This window comes from Temnothorax americanus, unplaced genomic scaffold (assembly GCF_048541705.1).
Source record: "Temnothorax americanus isolate GAGA-0224 unplaced genomic scaffold, ASM4854170v1 Scaffold5, whole genome shotgun sequence".
In the NCBI taxonomy this organism is placed as follows: Eukaryota; Metazoa; Arthropoda; class Insecta; order Hymenoptera; family Formicidae; genus Temnothorax; species Temnothorax americanus.
The window spans coordinates 3970603-3993341 of record NW_027509657.1 but is presented as its reverse complement, the minus strand read 5'-3'; the positions used below and the strand labels follow the sequence as shown (position 1 = coordinate 3993341).

General features: G+C 36.3%; 2 protein-coding genes and 1 non-coding gene across 10 annotated transcripts in view; 1 reads left to right on the top strand and 2 right to left on the bottom strand.

The window, feature by feature from the left end:
• The window catches only part of Xport-a (exit protein of rhodopsin and TRP A), a 33178-nt gene extending 11572 nt beyond the window's left edge, over nucleotides 1–21606 (bottom strand). The window contains exon 1 of the mRNA XM_077418438.1: nucleotides 21481–21606. The gene's annotated coding sequence lies outside the window, so the exon portion shown is untranslated. The remainder of the gene's footprint in view (nucleotides 1–21480) is intronic.
• LOC143904090 (uncharacterized) overlaps nucleotides 1–22739 on the top strand; it is an 83183-nt gene that overhangs the window by 21297 nt on the left and 39147 nt on the right. Inside the window, exons 1-5 of one of the 8 annotated variants that reach the window (XM_077418384.1) lie at nucleotides 5410–5874; nucleotides 16785–17035; nucleotides 17564–17766; nucleotides 18222–18449; nucleotides 21483–21628. In XM_077418384.1, coding sequence (XP_077274510.1) covers nucleotides 21484–21628 — 145 coding nt within the window. In that variant the 5' untranslated portion in view covers nucleotides 5410–5874; nucleotides 16785–17035; nucleotides 17564–17766; nucleotides 18222–18449; nucleotide 21483. Of the gene's footprint in view, nucleotides 1–3262; nucleotides 3469–5409; nucleotides 5875–16576; nucleotides 17036–17563; nucleotides 17767–18221; nucleotides 18450–21482; nucleotides 21629–22739 lie in introns of those variants that run through there. The other 7 variants (XM_077418380.1, XM_077418382.1, XM_077418378.1 and 4 more) reach the window with 7 other exon arrangements.
• Nucleotides 22009–22080, bottom strand: Trnae-uuc (transfer RNA glutamic acid (anticodon UUC)). Its single transcript has one exon. It is a non-coding gene; the product is annotated as a tRNA-Glu (tRNA).

The following is a 22739-nucleotide window of genomic DNA, read 5'->3' as shown; positions in this document are numbered from 1 at the left end:
CCACACCACCTCTGAGGTAAAGTCAATGGTGCGTTTTTTTCCTTAAAAAAAAACCCCCCGAATTTACTGAAAAACGTACGACTTTTTGACGATCTTGAGGCAAATGTTAATATTCATCAACATCTGCGTGTTGGATAATTTTAGTATCCAAGAAATGTCAAAATAATTATCACATAGAAAGGACATATATTCAATGCTTGTGGATTAGGCCTACAGGGAAAACCACAAAAAACGCACCATTGCATTGGCTCAGAGATGGTGCGAAAAATAATCAAAAGATGCACTGCATGTTTGAATAAATGTTATAAATAACATGAATAAATTTTTTAAAAACATTTTTTGAGTTGAAATAAGACGACGAGTACAACAAATATAACATGTTTTTCTAATTGTTTATAATAATTTTTAAATAAACAATTTGTTAATAATTAAGTAAACATGAGAGACGGTGTTAAAAACGGCTTTGCACGATGGTTCAATAATAATGCAAAAAATTACGTAAATTTTAATAAAAAATAATTATTTTAGTGTAAAACAAGCGTTATCCGACCTATGCGCAATATTACATAACTTTGCGCGTAAATAAAAAAATCAGCGTTCGTCGTACGAAGAAAATACAAGGGTCCTTTTTTGTTGCAAATTTTGTCCACAACAAGATGCATACGATAAAATTCGTCTCAAATAAGTTTTAAGGCCTGAAAACAGCGAAAAAACTAAGAGTAGTCCAAAAAAATCAAAATTTTTTTGCTTACATAGCTACAAACTAAAGAAAAAAGGTCTAAAAAATCGGTTACACCCTGAAAAGTATTCTTTGTAGTTCTCAGATGATGTGTGTTTTTTGGGGAATTTTTAATTTTATTTTAAATGACTGAAAAAAATCACCGACGCAACATCAAAAACTGATGAAATCGAGGGTTTTCGAGATCCGAGTCTCGGACTTTGACGGCGCGTGCAAGCTATACGACTGACTTGACAATAAATGTTGTTCAGATCATTATTGTAGATAATTTTACGCTCTACAAAAGGTACGTATAGTTAGTTACCCTATCTTGCTTAGTTTTCGAGATATTGAATAAAAAAATAAAAAATAAAAAAAATAAAAAAAATCGCGTTTTTTGTTGATAATATTGTTAATAACTTTTTAATGCGCATTAATTATGCGAAGCAAAATTTACTTACAACACTTACAACACCTTAAATCAAAGCGATTCATGGTGGTTGCAACCTGAAAAGAGTGATTGGAAGGTTACCCCTCTAAATTAGTCTAATATGACTGGCCTAATGCGTAACACTACAAAACGCATGATATCAGTACAAAATTACCTTTTTCAAAAAAGGTAAAAAAAGGGCGCCAAGTACACGCGTGGTTGTTACCTCGAAAAAAAAACCCAAGTGGTAGTATTATTAATTTTATTCAAAAATAAATAAAATCTATTCTAACCTAGGTGGTAGTAGCTTTAATTTTTTTAAACAAAATAATTAAATTACAAAAATGTTACTTTATTTAATCCAAGTGATATCTACTTCGAAAAAGCCTAAATAACAAGTAGTATCTATTAAAAAAAAAAAAAAAAAATGTGAAATCTTTTAATACTGCGCCAATTACAAAGAGAATATATACCTAAAATAAAAACCAAGTGGTATGTATCTTTGTATTCCTGAGAGTCTTTCTATCAACCCAGTGATAATATAATAGTTTTAATTCTCCTTGATAAAATTATAATATTACAAAGAATATTATTTTAATCACAAAAAATTAAAGAGGTAACATTATAAAATAAAATATTTAATTAAAATAAAATAAATAAATTTTTCTTGTAAAAAACTTGGCGCTGCTTTGTCCAAGGTCAACCTAGACAAACTTGCATAGGTGCATATAAGCATATGCATAAAGAGATGGATTGGTCTATTTCCTTTTGCACATATACATATAAACCAATTAATTTCTTATGTTTATGCGCTATGCAAATTTGTCTGGATAAGAGCCTCCGCACAAGACTCTCGTATGATATCGTAGCGTAACGTAACGTGGATTAACGCACAAGAAACGTATCGGTTAGAGCCTCCGCACAAAATTTTTGTATGGTAACGTAACGTAGATCAACGCACAAGAAACGTATTGACGTATAAAGCGTCATGTGCGTTTCTTGTGCGTTGACCCACGTTTAGTTACACTACGTTGCCATACGAAAAGTCTTGTGCAAAGGTTCTAAACCTTAAAAAAGCAGCGCCAAGTTTTTTACAAGAAAAATTTATTTATTTTATTTTAATTAAATATTTTATTTTATAATGTTACCTCTTTAATTTTTGTGATTAAAATAATTCTTTGTAATATTATAATTTTATCAAGGAGAATTAAAACTATTATATTACCACTTGGGTTGATAGAAAGACTCTCAGGAATACAAAGATACATACCACTTGGTTTTTATTTTAGGTATATATTCTCTTTGTAATTGTAATTGGCGCAGTATTAAAAGATTTCACATTTTTTTTTTTTTTTTTTTTTTAAATAGATACTACTTGTTATTTAGGCTTTTTTGAAGTAGATATCACTTGGATTAAATAAAGTAACAATTTTGTAATTTAATAATTTTGTTTAAAAAAATTAAAGCTACTACCACCTAGGTTAGAATAGATTTATTTATTTTGAATAAATTAATAATACTACCACTTGGGTTTTTTTTTTCGAGGTAACACCACGCGTGTACTTGGCGCCCTTTTTTTACCTTTTTTGAAAAAGGTAATTTTGTACTGATAAATAAAACTCCGATAGATTATCTAGAATACTATTGGTATTTACCTACTACATTGATATTTGAGTTGAACGCTTAGCGTCATGACGCAAGTTTCATGTGCGTTATCCGCGGAGAAGTAACGGAGCTTCTAATATTCTTGCTTATTCATGAATTTACCTTCATATAATCGTAAAGAAAGGAGTAATCATATTTTTTTAAAACGGAGATATTTGCAGCTTTAGAAAAAATAAAAGTATTGTGTATTATGCAATCAGCTACAAATATAACAATCCAATTTAACTGGCATTTCTTTAAATTATATATTCCATGTAAAATATAACTGTTGTTTACAATCCATTCGATTGAATCGTAGTGTACAAAGTAATATTCAATCGTGGCACATAAATTATTCCTATCTGTTGAAAACAAATTGTGTAAGATCCTCCGCCGGCGATTCAAAATTCAGCGCAAACTGTTAATCAATCAAACAGTCCAGACGGTTAGCTAGAATATTCTGTTTGCAGGACGAACCGATACCCCGCCAATACGTCACGGTCCGCTTAAAGCACACGTTCAATTATTCATGAAATTGTCGGCGAACGTCACGCCTCATACGTCCCGAGATCATGTTCCATTCGGAGATCACATGAGTCCGACCGATGCCCGAGAACTGCCAAGATTGTGACTTCAGTGAGAGACTTCGCGAGCGAAATACTTCGCTATTCAAACGGTTTGAATTGTCAATTTTTGCACACACAAAAAAAAATATAATTTCTATTAAATATAATTTTTTTCGGTGAACGAATTCTTTCGCACTGGAAGAGTTGCTCATTCACACGTGAGAAATATGTACGCTAAAGTTGAAAAAACGACATAAATAATGTTAGTCGAGTATACCGATGTTTAATATTTAATCGATATCTTATCGGGAACTTCCTTGAAACAACTGTGCACTTCTTCGAAAAAGCGTGTAAAAAGTAACTCGACGGAGGAAAATTATTTGACCGCGGGCATCCTTTTCGCACATTCCCTTCCGCTTATCTCGCATTGGTTGCAAGCTCGTAGTTATTTCATGCGCGCGCGAACGCGACTAATTAGAAACGCATTATTACCATCTCCGCCCTACGGGAGAGTAATTAATTAAGCGGTCTCGACAAGAAGATTGGCCGTAAGAATTCTACGACCGTTACAAAACTGCACCGTTAATAAATCTAGGCTAATTAGTTAGGAAGCGAAGGCGAGTTACGTGCGCCGACGTGTTTTATGCATTGTTCGAGCCGAGTTTACAAAGTACGACGTGCACATTATAGTCGTCGTCGTCTCAATGCGAAAACATCAACGCGCACATCCAACTCTAGGTCTCGCGCCTGTAAAAAATCGATTAACACATTTTTCACGATTTGTATAGTTTTTTTTTTTCATAATCGCTCTATCGCATATCGTCTTGGTTCAGAGACATCGTTTATATCATTGCTTAGAAACATAATATAAACTCTACAAACTGATAAATTTTCAGTTTTTTGAACAATTATCGATTAACATAATATTATATGTATTATTATTTATTATTGCTGATTTCGGCTATCTAAGCATAATTGCAGGATTATTATAGAAGAGTATTATTAGAAAAAATAACATTAAATAGACAATTAAAAGACTCGTGTCTCCTCTTTAATGAAGATAAATCTATCGGTAAAAATAAAAGCGTTGTATATTAAAAGCGCAAACTCGCGAGAATGATAAAAAAGCAAGAGATGCTAGTTTCGCTAAAAAGTGCGAAAAAGAAACGCGCATTTTAGTATTAATGATCCATTCACTGTATCGAAAAAAACTGACAAATGCGAATGAATCGTTCATCTCTGATTCCCGAGAATTACAGAGAAATACAAAGAGCGACAGCCGATCTCGAGAGTTGATTGCCAATGCGTGTCTATTACGCCTTAATTACAGCTCTGTGAATCACGTCAGAAGTTCTAAGCAATTAAGACAGATTTAGTGCGAACTAAAGTAAGATTCAGTCTGCTGACGACGATAAGTATACGGTAGTGAGAAAAAAAATCAAGTGTTAACTTTAACCCCCAACTTGTCAAGAGTTAAAAAGTTTACTTAACATTATAAAGCTGATGCTACATCCATTTTTCAATGTACCTAATCGGCAACTATTTAGTTCAGCTTTCACAGTCGGAAATTGATTAATAATTAAATTGATAGCAGCCGTCCGCTCTGAGATCGTTTATCGTCCTAAAAGTGGCGATTTAATCAAATTTACAACAGCATTTTACGACCGGGCTTGAAATGTCGAAAGGTCAATATATTTAATTAATTCTTTTAAGCAGCGATATCGCCATTAACTCCATTAACGACGGTTCTAGTGGCCGGAACAATCGATAATTAATCGCTTAACTCAATACACCAGCATGAGTATTTTAATGCGCGTGCGAGGTACGATCGCGATCGCGATCGATCGTCCACGTGACTCGATTCTCGCCACCACGCGCTCACTGAATGGTTGCCGGTTGGCGAAATGCTGAGGAATGATCAGAAACGGGCGGGGGCGCAACAGTTGCGTGGGTGGATGCGCATCTGATAGACTGGAGCGTGGAGCGGGCGGATGGTAGCGGGGACCGGAAGAGGGATGAGAAGCACACGTAGAAGGGGGTTGAAACCCGGCGGCTGACGTGACGTGCCTCAGTATTCATCTAGCATTCACGTCGCAAGCAACCCCATCCACGAGACTTCGCGAGAAATCACGTCCGTCGAGAAGAAAAGATCGGTTCGCGATTTAACGCGGGATCGCGATCGGCTGTCGATCGAGATCGGCTTTTTATCACTTGACACTCGGGCAAATTGATTTTTGTGGAGCTCTCGTGTCCTCTCGTCGCGTTACTTCGATTCGCGGTTAGTTTGCACTAAAAGGGGAAAAAAGTAATCGCTCGCCGAAATGTGATCAGTGGTGATCGGTGACAGTATCAAAAATGTAGAGAGCCATCTCTAAATCAGTGCGTCGAGGCACTTCGACGTTACGTGAGCGTAGCGATCGCAATTCCGCCTATTAGAAGTTCGATATTAAGCAGCGATACCACGTGGAACTTCGTCCACGAGATTTCCAATCTTCACTCGCGGTTTGGATTTACGAGTAAATTATTTGATAAACAAATTCTACTGCACATTTCGTTGCACATTCATCAATAAAAAATTTCGCGAACCTTTTGAGACATCAGATATATATGTAGAGCGATTTTTGGAAAATTACATATGATTAAACAACGACATATTTATATGTGATATAACCTGATAACAACTTATATATATTATACTTCCATATTTCTTGTAAAGTTTACAAAGTTCATTATTTACCTTAAAAAAGAAAAAGAAACAAAATATATGATTTAGTTCATTAATATAAAATTTTCAGAGGTATTGAATGCAATTAATGTTCTTTTCGTATATTTTATATGTGACATTAATTTTTATATCACTTATAAGAACTACTTAAATTAAAGTAAAAATTGAAGTAGTCACGATGACAATTACGATGATTAATTTCTGTTCACGCAAGTTACTATCGAATATAGATCTCGATTCTTTGAATCGAATTATATCCCGCGGCTTCTCGTTCACTATAGACCGCAAATTGAAGTTTCTTAGCACAAAGTTCAAAGTTCAGCGTTACAAGTGAACTGGAAAATCCGAAATGATGTGCGGGCGTGATAAAAACTAGATGAACATGTACATACCGTTCCGCGTAATATTTCAATAATATCGCACAACTCTGACGACACTCCTACGCGACGTTCGCGCAATAGAATGTAGATCCCGGTAATCATGGTATTTGCGCCAGGAACGCGAGTGTGTGAAGGGAAAATATCGGAAAAATAGAAAACGCGGCGAAAAAATAGCATTGACAAAAATTCAAACAATATATAGGCATTAATATAGATTATCGGTGTTACGAGATATATCCGAGCCTATATTTTATCTGTATAACTTCTTTCTCCCGTTATATAAAAGGGAAACCAATTTTTTCTTGAAATAATTATTCCATGAAGCTCTTGAACTCTAATGCAATTTCCAATATTCAAATAATTAAAATAAAGAATTAATATTAATGAGTGGAAAAATAAATTTTTATAATTCTCTCTCTTTCTCTCTCTCCTTTTTATATCTGTAATTATAAAAATGTCTGGATATGTTGGACTGGATATATTTATCACATTTACAATTTTTATAAAAGTGACATTTTTTCATTTGGAAATTTTATATAACTTATAATGTAAGAGTTCGTGATATAATAATGAATAAAAAATGGAAAAAAGTATAATAAGTTATGCGATTGAGATACACGTAAGATATGCCAATATCTTTATTGCGCAAAATTCTTCCTTTGTTTCTGAACTTGTTTGTACTTTAATTATTTTCATGCAAATGCATTATACGTTATTTTTTAAAGAGCTCCAGCATTATCAATATTGCAGCCAATGCTGTTAATTTAATATTTCACTTTGCAACTTCCTTTAAGAATTCCTCGTACATCAATATTAATAAAATCCATGTCGACAATTTAAATTGTGATTAATTTGGATCATAATAATAAGCAAATTAAATGACGATATCAGAATTTTGTGTACTTATGAATATATGTTGGGAATATCCGTATCGATTGCGACAGTTGCAAAAAATTGTCATATTGCGTTCGCTAATTCAATTTAGTATAATCTCGGTACATGTACAGCCAAAAATACGAAATGTGACAATATTAAACTTTCATAATGGTGTCTCGCAGAATACGAGACTTGCTTTTGATATATCGATTCATTGACTGGAAACATTCATATTTACGGAACGGTGCAGTTGTTATTTAAATGCTGAATATACGCTACCGTTTACACGAAATGAAAGGAGTCATAATTAATTAATTAAAACAAGTAATTGGACTCTTGCGTGAAACGTAGTAGAAAAATTGAATTAAAAATTTTATTACAGCGTATCACAAATAAACTGTTCTGATGCGAATACATTAATTCGCATAGGAATAAAACCTTTTTCCGCGATCTATAATTGCATGTGATATTTTTTTCGGCACACAGATAAAAATTTATGGAAAAATTCTCGTAGGTGGCATAGATGGATTCTGAATAACCGATGGATTCTAAAAATGTGAGAGGTTTTCTCGTCAGTTCTTCAAAGGGAAACGAGATTATTAATGCAATTGCATAATTTACAAACTGCTATAGACGAAGCAGATATCTGTTAACGAAATCCGAAAACTCTTCGTTCGTAGCCTTATTGGTCGCCATATACCTCATTAAAACCAGGAAGTCGATTGCGTTCCTACCTCCAGTAGAAAGAATTATCCACCTTTTTCTTTCATTATGTTACGTTGTTTCATCCTATCTGACGGCAAAGATTTCATTTAGCTTCAAAAAACTGAATTTGACGATGACATCATTTAACTCTTTATGAATGCATTTTCAACATGAACTATACGGCTTTTTCATATTAATTTTTCAAGTTTATTTTGCGCGATTGCAATCTATTGTTAAAATTACAAAAGTGAGACAATAATGAAAAAATTATTTTTTCTCTGAATATAATTTTTTCGTAAAAAAAAAAACAAATTAAATCTGTAGATGATTAGGGATTACAAAAAATTACGTAATTTTCATTGGGACTCCGATTTCGAAAATCGATAAGATAGCGTCATTTACGAAATTAATTAATTAACGAAATAAATCTGGTAATATCATGTGATAAAATATATGATTATATACAAAAAGACGAGAGATATAAACTCGCATTCAGAATATAAATATACTCTTTTTTCCATTTAAATTCTTTTTATTCTCTCACACTGATACTATTCACTTTCTACCATTTGCGAGTCATACTCTTTAAGAGAAGATGAATCGTCACAGAGAGACTGATGGAAGCAATGCGGTGACAATATCCCGATATTTACTTCCAATATAAATCGTTAAAGACGTAATCATTTCCTGTCACTTTCGTACGTGAAAAAGAATGTGAACTGTCATATCTGCCTTTTTCAAAAATTATCAAAATATATTTGTTTAATAAACAAATTTATTTATTTGGCTCTCGTTTCCAAAATAAAATTATTAATTTCTACAAATGTGTCTAAACTCGTTTAACGGTATTTGTTGTAAAAATAATCGGTATTTTTATATTCAAATTAATAATTGTTAAATAATAATAACAACCCTGTTATTTTTTATTACTTATAGTTTAAAACAGAAAAGGTTATGCTACTTCTCCACGCAATCTAAATGCACAGCGTGTTACAGTATTCTATCCGGCTAAGTAAAATGGAAACTGATTGAATAATAATATTAATTAATATTTCGTTCCTCCGAGGAAAAAATTCCTCCAGAGTAAAATGACAAAATCATTTTTCGCGTTACCCTCCGCAGAGAGTTTCTCCGTAAATCACATCATTTCCGCAGGGGACGATTACTATGGAAGGCGATTCCTCTAAATTCCTATCCACTCTATACACGACCATCGTAACTGGAAACATCGTGACACCTCCTTCCATTTTTCTCGATAAAAGTTTACGCGCAATTGAGCTAAAACATCGACACGTATTATTTTCTATCGATATAGCCGTGGTTCTTTCTTTTTTGTTAACAAATGCTTAAAAGAAAATCCGATAAAAGAATGTAAGAATCGCTATAATATTCAGTAAGCGACCAGAAGAAACATACAAATAGACATTCTTGCAAATTAAAATCCGCAAATTAAAATTCTTATCTCCGACCATCGACTAATTTCTGCTTGGAATATTCAATTCTCGCAATACACTTCAGTTATACACGCGGTTGTGCCACCGCGCGCAATTTGCACGACAGCCCTCGGTTCTTCTTCTCTTTTTTGGTCTTTTAATCCCACACGAGACGTCAGGCTTCTTTCAGCCTGTCCTTAACGAGTCACGGTTGTATATATACATAAAAGCTTCGTCTGAGAGAAATATAAGCGAATTTCTGACAAGCTCTCGTCACTAATTATCCTGAAATTTAGATATATTTTTCAATAAAGTTTTCCGATAGAAAAATAATTTGGGAGGTGAGACTTTATCGGTACTGTAACTGGATGAAAAAGCGTAATATAGGAACAGCTGACGAAAGCGATACATCGCCATGGAGGCAAAATGAATTCCGTGTCGGTAAGAAATCCAATTTGCGGCCGTGTTAGAAACTGAGGAACCGATCGTTGATGAAAGATTTTAAAAGTAACGATAAAGGGAAAGACTCTATTGCTGTGCGCAACGCAGCGAAAAACGGACGAGATTTCTGTCGGAGAAAAAATAACGTTTTTAACGGATAATTCATTATTGCTGGATTAATTATCGGACCAATCGTGGGCGCAAAAAAAAGAGTTAAAGTATAAACTACGTTGCGAGTTGATTGTGATGCAATGCAAAGAAAAATGTTCTCGCACGTGAAATGAGATTTGTCGCCAGTTCAACGTCGGAACAGAAATAAAATGAAAACAAAAATAAAATATATTTTATCGGTTTTGGATGTGTGTATTAGATAAGAGAATCGCACACCCCATTAACGAACGAGATTAAAAGATCAAATCGCAGACAATAATTTACGCGCTACAAAAAGTATCCTATATAAAAAAAGAAGTAATCGTCCATGTCAAATAAATAAGAATTAATTGTTGAATTGAATGGAGATAAAAATAAGATAATTGAGATTTAAAAAATGATATATATATATACAATCACTTCTTTATGGACTTAGTCAAGGTGTGAATTTTAGTATAACTATAATTATACAAAGTTTTAAAGATAAAAAAAAAGCTTCTCTCGCACTCCTCTCGTATCAAATATGTATCTATATCTCTAGAACTCACACGTGAACTTACATCATGACAGCTGCTCCTACATATTTCGCGCTCGCACACATTGCCAATGCTAACTAAATAATTCTTGCCGTTCTATTCTAAACCGTTAAGGTGACTCATATTTCTGCTATGCGAATTGTAATTTTCCATGAGGAATAATGTACTGGAAATTCGATAAGGAATTCGGGTTGCTTCCCAGTTTAGCGACTTGTGGAACGCCAGGGCCCCGCGCGCCCACCCCGGCGCGAATGCACGACGCAATTTCTCGCGCAAGGTCGGTCCACTTTGTAAAGGCGCGTTATCTTTCATTCCGGCGAAATTAAATTATCGCGATCCACCGCTGGAAATTATGACGTCGCGGTTCGTTTAACGTGTTCGCGCGCGTCAGCCACTTTTTTCCACATTCGTTTCCGCAACTCCGACCGCCTAAGATGTGCCCATGTGTCCCATATTTAATCGCGCCCCGCGGAGAGACCGTCTCGCGTCTGCGAAAACTTTTTCCTCTTATATGTTCCTTAACGTCTATCATGCCTGTCCATTTCGAGAATCCCATCGGGTGTAATTCCTTCCAAAGTTGAACCGAAACTCGTCCTTGCTACGTTCGAGAACAATTTTATAGCTCGTGGACCAGTTTAAATTTATATTGGATTTGTATATTTCGCAGAAAGTTTTTACGTATTCAAGGCGCGTAGAGTTTTCGAAAAAAAAAAGAATTCAATTATAAATTACGAAATTATATTACATTAAGCTATACAAGTTATACTTACTATTGTAATTTGTTGTAACTTTTCTTTCTAATTTTATATTAATTTGAAAACAACTGTAACAACTTTTAATAAATAAATTTTTCTAATGCTACAATATTTGATTTATTTCCGGAGTACCAAATTTTATAAAATTATATTTTTGTCATAATTGAATAATACACAATTAATGCGGTATTATTGTCAAATTATTTAATTTTGTTCTACTTACAATAGTAAGTTAAGTCAAATATTTTTTTCTTCATAGATTAGCACAACCGAGTGATAATCCAAACTAATTTACGTCCTAAAAATTGCAAAATGCGCGGGTTTATTTTGGTAAAATATTTCAACGTTCAAAAAAAGTGTTGCTATTAGCCGTAAGAAAAACCGGCTGCGGAAAACGCTGTTTTTATCGCCGACGTGGACGCGTGTTTGTCGGAGGTAGACTCGCCGAAGCGTAAGAACTGAAAGCCAAAAGGGGAAAGAAAAACACGACCATGGGAAAGCCGTTTAATAAAATCCGGACTGGACCATCGCATTGTAAAGACTGTGAACGAGCCATTAAACGACGAAATCGAAATCAATCGCGTGTCGTCACGCGCATGAAACGCACAACTTTTTGCAACGTGATGCGTATCAAATTATCAAATTGGACCGTCAGAATCACGGGCTTATGATCAATTGATATCAAATTCAACAGCTGCAGCCGTAATGATGCAATGATTACACGAAGTGCGAGATAAATGCAATATACCTAATTGATATATGTGGTTGCTGCATCGTTACAAATGATGGAAGGTTGAGTAATCAAAGGGGAAAAGAGGAGGGGAGGATTTGCGCTTATACATATCCGATATCGTGCTGATCCGATTGTGGCTGGTTGGATTTTCGCTTCGACAATATATTTCAGACAATTTTGCTGGCAAAGAAAGTTAATGATGTCTCACTGTCATAATTTAGATTACGTAACATGATAAAATGGACCTATATTTTCCCTACGTTATTTCAATGAAACCTCGTTCGCTATTATCCAATTTATCATTTACGTTATACATTGCGCTACAATATTGAAGTTACGCGAAAATTCACATCGCGGGTTTCATTATTTCTCTCCCTTCTTGCGCTTCTTTTCTAAGATTTCCTTCGAATTTTCACATTTCGATGTTGACGCGATCTCATCGTATTCACACGTGCTGGCGCATATCCCATGCTATCGTACTGACGCGCACGTACTCCGCAGATTCGTTGAATTGGATTCGAGAAAAGAGGCTATGGGAAAGATACGAGGTGCAATGGTACGCTGACAGGCATAGCTGTCGCCGTGCGCCGAGGAAGTTGCTTTATACCGGTAATACGTCGTTTATCTCGTGGTCTATATCTGTCGCAAACTACTCGGTAGCGGCGTAAACCATTCCGAACTCTTCCTTCGTCTCGTCTCCCGTTTGATATCCAGCGAATTTCTTCGAGAAGTAGGAAAAAGTAGTGGGGAAAAGGAGAGAGAGGCCGCTCGGGATCCTTTCATCAGGTATCATCGGTCGCTGCTATTCGTCCTATTTTCGCGCGCTTTAAAGCCACGTTCTATCGTAAAACCCAATATCGTACATTACAACGTTTTCTATCTACTCCCTTCACACGTCATTTACCGCGCAATCTATGCCGTAGCCGATCTTGAAATTAGCATAAATCCCACCGGGATTTTTTATCGGTTTGAAATATTCCCATCGCGCAAAAGAGAAGACGAGAGAACTATCGGAACACTGCAACTGTGTCGAATTTGCGAGATCTCGCGCCGCGCCGAAGAAATGCATTTAAAGTCACATTATTATTACCAAGAAACCACTTTCTCGGTACATTAAACAGATTCCAATAGAAATAAAATGCTATTTCCGATTTAGCTTTAAACGAGCGCCGTTACAGACCTGCGCTTACATTTACACGAATGACTTTCTCTTTTCGTTAAGTACATTTATGCACGGACGTGCTCGGTCCACGCATAAATGTCTAAACATAAAAATCAGCGTTAAAGACGATAAGAAGATTTTATTTCTGCACTCGATCAAGTATAATTGTCCGCGATATTCTATACGCGTCATTGCGATGTATTAATCATTCGATGAATACGTTAAGTCCAGTAGACTGACGTCTTAATGCGTCTTATCAACAATGTATATCGCGCAATTCAAATCATAATAAATCATCTACGCACCTCTATTTATGTAAAAAAAAATAATCCAAAAAAATACAAATGACATTTATACACCCTCGGTATAGTTTTCTGCGACAAATACATCGACAAATCTCTGTAAAATATTTATTTTCTCCTAAACGTGGTATCTTGAGAGAATTTGAGAATAATAACAGAAATGCGAAATCTTGCCAATTTGAAAAAGCTTTCAAGAGAGACGTCTTTTCATCACCAGACACTCCCAGGATTAAGCATTCTGTTTTTCCTTTCTCGTAAACAAGGAAATTAATAGACTGACGTGGCGGACAGGGACCGTCATTTCCGAGTATCATGATGCAATCCATTCTGTCGCATAGCGGTGTCCTATTTATCGAGATGCTGTGCAACGGAGCACGTGTCACGCCGTGAAACACGCGCGTGTCACGCTTTTGAGCTTTAATACACGCAACAGCTGGCGGGCGCACATGACATTTCCCGTTTTCGCATCTTGTTTGTCGTCGAGGCACAATACCGGTATCATGGAGGATCTTTCTCATGAGGGGATCCATTCCGAACTTTTTACTGGATAGTCGCGCGGAAGGACGAAAGCTGTTCCCTCGCGGAACGAAGTTCGAATTAAGAATGCTACGTCTGATCTACGCGGATTAAGTTCCGGAGAAAAGTTAAATCACTGATGAAATAATTTTATTATTTCTTTTTATTTCCTCGCGGACCGTATTGACAAAGAGAGGCAGATTTATTTTTTGTCTCTTTCCGCTCGTCGTTCCGTGAATATCGCCCTTATTTAATAGTATACTTCCGCTTTGAAGTGCGATTCGATTGCTATACTCTTCCATTTTGTAAATTACAAAAAGGTATTACATTGTTTAAAGGTACAAAAAAATATGAGGTTATGCAGATTTAATTAAAGTAACAAAGAGAGAAAATAAAAGAGACAAGGACAAATGTTATAAACCTATTTGACAGTTTTGAGATCTTTTTTCGCAAATATTTTTGAAAAGTCACAACGATCGGTTCCGAAAAAAATCCGTTGCGAAAATATTATAGTCAAATTGGATTTAACGCAATAATATTTCGCTATATCGACTTATGACTAATTGGGAATTAGAAGTAAAAATTTTGTAAATTTGTTTCTTATTTCAAGATTATATAACGTACTTCGCGAAAATTCACGACGAGCGGCAGCAAGTATGACGTGGAAAATTTAGTACCGGAGGTAAAGGATTCGAGATAAACTCGTCGTATCGATCTATGACTTTCGCGTTTCCGTCGATGATTTATGAATTTTTCCGGGTATTCAACGAACGTACGCGGGCGACTGACACGAAGATGGAATTCGTCTTTTTGGGCGGACACACCGGGTCGCACGGAAATTATGTCATCCCGTAAATTTCCGCCGGTAGTCGACGCGTCGGCGAGACCCATTGAATGGACCAGCGGATACTGGAAAATTTGCGTAACTGGAAAATCACTCGGCCGCGCGCAGAGATATACCCCGATGCGGGGTATAAAAAAACTAAATTAAAAATTAAAAACCCCGAGTTTAGTAACCTCAGATGGACAAAATAATAAATTAAAATATCCTTTACTATTATATAATTATTTCTATAAATTGTATACGATATAACTTTTTCGCAAATCTCACTGAAACGCAAATGGTGCTTTATTGTGCATTTTCCCTAGAACGCAATCCATATCGTTTCTAATTATTTTCTAAATCTCGATGTGAATGATGCTTCGAGCGCAGAATTACGTTTAATCATTTAATCGTCAATCGATCGGTCTGCTCGTGTCGACGCTTTCTGTGCTTAAACCGCTCCTCTTTCCGCCGTGCTGCCCACGCTGCAACCAATGGCTCGTGGCTATTGTGTTTAGGAAGGCCGCCGATTCTTTCGTCTCTCTCAAATATACGTTTAGTTGAATGAGAAGATTTTCAAGCGCTGCTTTCGACTTGTCGTGGCCCTCGAGAGGTCCTAGTGACAATTATTTCGAGGTAGAGCTTATATCTTATTGTACACGGTCGAGCATCCGACCAATGATGGAGATCGAGATAAAATCAGTGCCACGTCAGCCAAAGGGTTATTGATTCTCGCTCGACGAGAATAAATCCAATTAATAGAATCACAGAGATAAGGCAATATAGAACTGTGCGTCTCATTAAAAAAAAAAAAAAAAAATATCAGAGAAACATTATTCGAAAAACATTTAAAGACAATTTATCATTGTAATATTGACTCTATAAATGTACCAGATTGACTCATAAAAAGATTGACTCATATCTGCGACAGCCACAACAAATTTGACGAGTCTTGTAAAATTGCTCGCTTTTACTGAATTATTAATGATTATGATTGTCGTAGAGATTTGCGCAGAATGAAGATCACACGTGGATTCCACGTGAATCAAAGGAATCAATGATAATTCCATTGAAATGACGCAGGTCACTATGTGAACGGCGGAATGCGCGTAGATAAATGGAATCGATAATGAGGCTAATTATTCCGCGCTCATTTCGGTACGAAAGTACCTATAATCGCTGATATCGGCACGTACATTCCTATCGACGGCAATACGCGCAACTCGACGACTCTGGTGCCGTTGGCTCCGATAACTTTCGATAATAATTCGTGAGAAATCCAATTACCGCGGCCGTGCCGGCACGCCCCCGCCATCATATCGGTCGTATAACTGCCGCAAGTTGATTTCGAAAAGGTTTCCGAAAATTTCATTCTAGTAAAAAGAAGAAACGGGAAAAAACCGCTACTTTCACTCGTCTCGTTGCCTTTCGGTATACTTTTAATTAACCGCTAATTGCTCTCCGCTGCACTCGCCGTGTTACAACGAGTACACAGAAACGCTATTACATCAAAGCTTTTTATTTTCCCTGCCCAAATATCAAGCAACGTAATTAAATCGAACGAATGCAGATATTTTCTCTTTAAATGCGCATCCAATTGCAATCCAATTTTTTCACGCAACTATAAATTTTTTTCCTGATTTTGATACACAAATATAATGTTTTTATAAACTTCATAAAGTAGACGCAACGCAGTTTCGTACAAATGGTCATCAAAAATGACTGATCGCCACGCTCGCAGTCTGAGAGGGAATCACTTTTATCGTATAGTCAAACGCGCCGCGAACGCCGAGGCTCGTGAGACGTTCTTCCACTCGTGCAAACGGGAATACGTCGAACGTCGAGGCGCGTGATGAAGTAAGAAGGGAGGTGGTGTGGTGGGGTGGTAGACGCGACGGGTTTGCTGGTACGTGGGTGCACGCGTGTAATGGTGGATCAAGTTGTACGCGCACGATGCAGCTCATGACCTTGAACTCTCTGCTGATGTTCGACCTCGTGTTCCTGTTTTTCCTGTTCCTCGTCGGGGTCTCCTGCCTCGTGTACTACCTGCCGGGTACTCGGGCGCATGCTTTCGCGCCGCACGAGATCATCACGGCGCGAATGTCGCCGCGCTATGACGCACCGATCGACAATGTGTAAGGTGGGTATATAGGAATGCATATAGGATCGGAGACAGGCAGGCTGAGATTATGCGAGGTGTCCCGCCAGACACGATAATAGCGCGCCACAGGCACCGATTATTTCCCTTTACGCGATTCACGAATAGCCGATAAACCGTTTTCGGTTTTGGAAAATCGATCGTCCACGCGCGGGCGCTGAATTGCTTCCGTTATAGGTATCATATTCTCGACTGCCTCTCGATTAAATTGTTCCATTGATGTTTTCGATTTAAAACGTCCGAAGTTGCACAACGCTGATTTGATTACGAACGCGGATTGGAACTTCCTGATGCGTGATTGTTACACCGTGCAGTTTGATCGGGGCGCCCTGATTAAATCGCGTGAAATCGGAATGGGACCCTGCCGGTCGACGCTGATTGTTCGCTAATTAAATGCCCTACCCGCGTGATCACTCATAACGAATGTGTTAACGTTATTATACGCGCGCATTTGTCTGTCTCTTGCAAATGTTTCCACGCTGACATAAAAAAAAATACGATTTGATTTAGGAATAGCACGCGGTAGTAACGAAAATTAATAACGCCAACCAATGAAATGTAATATCCGATGCACGTCTGATTAGCTGAGAGCAAGTTATCGGATGATCAGGTCTGTCAAAAGCACTCGAGGCTATCTCTTTCAACTTTCAACTGCGACCGAATTCGGATGTTGCATAATTCAATGCTGTTCTGCGTCGGGAATTGCATAAAAGGTGACCGAGTTGCATGAATGGCTGCACGTTTGTCCATTGTATGCCGAGAATAACCTAATACGTGGAACGATCGAACGTGATATAAAATAAATTGCACGCTTGATTGAAATAGCATGCATCTTGGATGAAATGACATACGTCTTGTTAAAATTATAATCTTGTAAAATAAATATGACGCTAATAATAATATAACCGATAGCTGCTATGACATTAACATTTCAACTGTTAAGCTTCACAAGGAAAATGAGTTTGAAAATACATCGTGACAAAATTGACCAATTTTGCGTTAACAAGACGAACAAAACATGAAGATGTATCTAGTAAAATATTTCGTCTAGTTTAGAGTTAATTTTTATCTTCCTCTTCAATAATCGACTTTGCGCGTTTAGTAAAGACACGTATTAGACTTCGGCGCCGAATTAGCTCGTTAATTGCTCTCGACGGTTTTCCTTTAGCGCCCCGGCTGACTCCATGGAAAACCGGCTTCGCAAAATGGAATATTTGTCGCGGAAAATTAATATTTCCGCGAAGTTTCTTCGCTCTGGTCGCCGGGAGAAATCAAGCTTGATACACGACGCTGGAGAGAATCACAAACAGCGATATTAATGAAGAACGAAAGTTTCAAAACTGGATGATGCTCAAACTTTTCGGCGAGTGTCGACACGGATAAAGAATGAAAAAAAGTATAAAGTTTTGGATACTTTTTATTAAAAAAAGAACAACATGTGTATTTGCTTCTTTTCCTTCTCCTACATTAAGTTATACTTTTAGCCATCTTAGAACACTACATTTTTAATAAAAAACGACAAGGTCTCATTGTTTAGAATAATCTGGGATCATATTATAAATTCATTATATCCTAGAATTAAAAAGGAATTAGCTCTAAAAGAAAATAAAAAAAAACGATAGATGTGTTATTATCGTCAATAATGTATAATAATATCAATTTAAAAGTGAGTAATTGTAAAAGCGAAAATATGATTGATATCGCGACGAGAGTGCGCGAGGCAATATCCGCAATAAATCCTATCGCGATGCAATCTAACGTTTTGAACTGCAGGATGTGTGCGAACATCTAGAATATCCATCATCGCGCGCGTCACTATATTTTACGATAGTTCATAGATTAAAAATAATCCGATGGAAAGATAATGCATGATAGAGGCGTGCAAGCCAATATCAACACACGAGACAGATATCAATCGCGGAATGGTCACCGTCTGGAGCGAAAGTCTAATCAAGGCGTTTATTGACGCTGTAAATAACCTCGATCGCAATTGCGATCAGAATGCATCTTCTTAATTACTCCCTAATTACTATACTAGGAAAGTTATACACTTCGGAAATTATGTTTGATTCGTTCTCTCGAAACTTCGTTCACAAAACGAAATTTATGTGGTTAAATAGCATGCGTGGTGTTGCGTGCACGCCGAATGGGAAATTTCTGCTGGCGATAACTTCGTAATACACGTCAGTATACGGACACGTACGGAACGAGCGATCACGCCCGATCGAATAAAGTCGAACACGCTGTAAATTGACAGCCGTCGTGCAATGGAGCTAATCACAATTAAAGTCATACCGATCGAACAAATTGAAAAAAGATCACGCGGTCAAAGATTTACGTGTGATCTGTCTTATAAAACTGGGTTTCGCGAAAGACTAAAAACAAATTATAGAACGAGGTGTTGCTCCGAAAACTTTGTTGACAATTGATTTTCGAAGATTTTGTTACGCGACAAAATATTACACTCACAGTTGAATACGTATTTGAGCAGTTTGCAGCTTCGATTACTTTCGTTATTAGTCAGTTCGATCATAAAGTATAATATCGAGACTTCGCCGAGGATACCAAAATTGTTGTATTGCGCTGTTTCACGCGAGAAATGAAGAAAAACTTTTCGGCGGAGATCTTACGGTCGTGATTTTCGCACAATAGAGAGGACAATCGCAGCTGACTAACAATAAGTTAGAAGTGCGCGAAAGTGCAGAAGTCCGAAACACGCTCGTGGGACCGAATATATCGGCTCTGAACTATATCTGAACTTTACTAAAACTTTCATGCATACGCTCACCGTCCATCGAACTTCTCGATATAACACGCGTTTAATTTATTAGAGAAAGTATGCAGTAATTAAAGATAATCACTATTATCGAGAAAGTTAGATATAAAGTGGACATATATATGTATATATTTCTTTGTCGATTTAATAAAAATGATTCTATAATCACAATAACCATAAAGTAGATAGACATAACGTATTTTAAAGTTTTACCACTAAAATTTCCCTTCATAATTTTCATGAAACTTGAATATAATTATCGGAATGTATTTGCTTTTCATGTTAAACAGCTCGACGTCATAATTAGATGGCAGATTAAATTTTAATACAATCCAAACACGACCTATGCCCTATGCGTCGCGCAAACGTGCACGAGATAAGTCCCCTTTCCCGTAACGTGCAGAAATCAGTGAGAAACACAGAGAAAAGCAGATAACGATAGCCCGCGTTACTCTACTTGAAAGAGCAATCGCAGAGGAGAACGCTGCTGAAAACGGGACTGACGTCTATTGTTTTCTCTGACGGTATCTGTTGATTGTTCCTCGAGATGTGCATATGACGTCGAGATTCCCGTGGTTGCTAGATTTATAAGCAAAATTGCAGACGACCAGAGACAGAAGAACCGCGTCGCCACGTGCATGGGTTGCGTGTGTTTGATTAAAAATAAATTTGCGGGAAAACTCAGGGATCTTTAGTTAAACCGATAAATCTTCCCGACTTTCGATATTCTCTTCTTATATTCCAAGAATGTAGAAAAGATTTCACGAGATAATAGAAAACAGAAAAATTTTAACAAAAAAAATAAAATTTACGAAAAATATCACAATCCTCAGTTCTTTCCTACTTTTACAATGTTAGAATCTTTAAAATGCAATTAAGTTGTACAGGAATTTTCTAATAATTTTTTTCTCGAGATAATTTTGAAAATACGTATTTATAGAAAAAGCCATGCATACAATATAAAAAATAACATGTAAGAAGTATATTTATTATCTGATTTGATCAAATTCTCTAAAATTATATTTGCATTAGCTATCGAAAAGATATTATTATGGGCATGTTCTTTAACATAAACATGCTGCTTTAATATATCCAAGACACCATCATATAATAAATTTTCATCGCAAAATGCTCCGTATCTTGCGTTTACACATCGCGTGACATTATCAAGAAAAGAACCTGAGTAATCCTTGCAAAATAATTCTTCATTCGCTGGGACATATCAAGTCACGGCGACACACCGAACAAAGGGGCTAATATAAGCGGGACTGAGCAAGCAACAAACCCGATACCTTCAATATGCACGCCGTGTTTGCATTTGTTTGTTCGCGATACGGGCTACGGGACACGTTGCTGTCGTGTCATTTCCCCGATTCTGCGCGCAAGTTCACCCCACAAGGCAAAACAAAGTATCGTCGTCCTAATCCTGATATTTAAAATCTCTACCTCGCGATCCGCTCAATGTCTTCATCTCACATTTTTACAAAATTTATCACTACTCTTACATTTTTACAAAATTTACAACTACTCTTACAAATTTGTTATTAATAATTTTTACAAAATCATTAACTACTTATTTAAAAAATTCCATGAAGGTATAAGCATTTAAATTTTTAAATAGATAATTATAAAATACTATTTTGTTACTCACAGAATGCTGACGGATGTGACCGGGGGCCCAGGACTCGCAGTAGTGGCAGGGGACGTCCTTACCCTGCGAGGCACAGGACTCGCTGCTGCAGAAACGTGGGCTCTCCTCTGCCAGGCAGCCCAGGCCCTCCAGGATCTTTTTCTATCAAGTAAGTTAAAAAATTCTGTTATACATAATTCATCCCAATATTATCCATAATAAAATATTTTACATAATCTTGACACGTATAATTTTTGGAGGAAAGAGGAAAAAGTAATAAAGATAGATATTGCTACTATATATTGCTACTATACACACATTGTCACTATATAATTAATATTTAATATAAAAACATTATCTTATTTACATATATATATATTTACTTTTGCAATTTATACATTTCCAAAAAAAAAAAGCTTTTACATATAAATATATTATTAATAAATAATAATTAAACGTGCTGTTTTAGTTTTATTAAATAGTAGGTAATGTATAACTTAAAAAAAAGTTGCGGATTGAATTTTTGTAAAAAAAAAAAAAAAAAAAATATTCCGGTACCGGGAATCGAACCCGAGCCTCCTGGGTGAAAGCCAGGTATCCTAGCCACTAGACCATACCGGATTATACGAATTGTTGTACAAACTCGATACTACACACGCAGGAAGAAGACAAACATACTAATCGTGCAATAAATATTACATAATAAATATTTTCTTCCATAAATTGTGTTTTAATAATATGGAAAAAAAATTGTTTTTCTAATTGCAAAAATCTAATTAAAAAATGACTTAACTGTATGTATTTTTTTCTCTTTATAATTTCTCGTATTTTTTTTAAATACAGAGAACTTCTCATAATTTTTATTCCCAAAATATTAAATGTTGAAAATACACGTAAAATGTGATCGTCACCATCACGCGTTACTATCCTTTCATATTCCCTACTCGAGACTTACGCGATCTTTTCTGCTTTCGAGGGCATAAAGCAGCCAAAGATGATCCGTCCACAAATCCCAGAGGCTTTTCAGAAAATATTGGTCGAGTTTGTCACGAGCTTTCACTATACATATGACACGGCTTAGCACGTTTCGGATATGAAACACTGTGTGAAGCCGAAACTTTATCACGATCAATGCCACCTCGTAACTCAAAAGAAGCGCCGATAAAAGTGCGAGTAAAAAAATTAAACAAGATCGAATAAAATTAATCTCGATGAATAAAAGAAGGTCGTACTAACTTAATCTCAGTTAGTAGGACAGTTTAACCTCTTGATAAAAATTT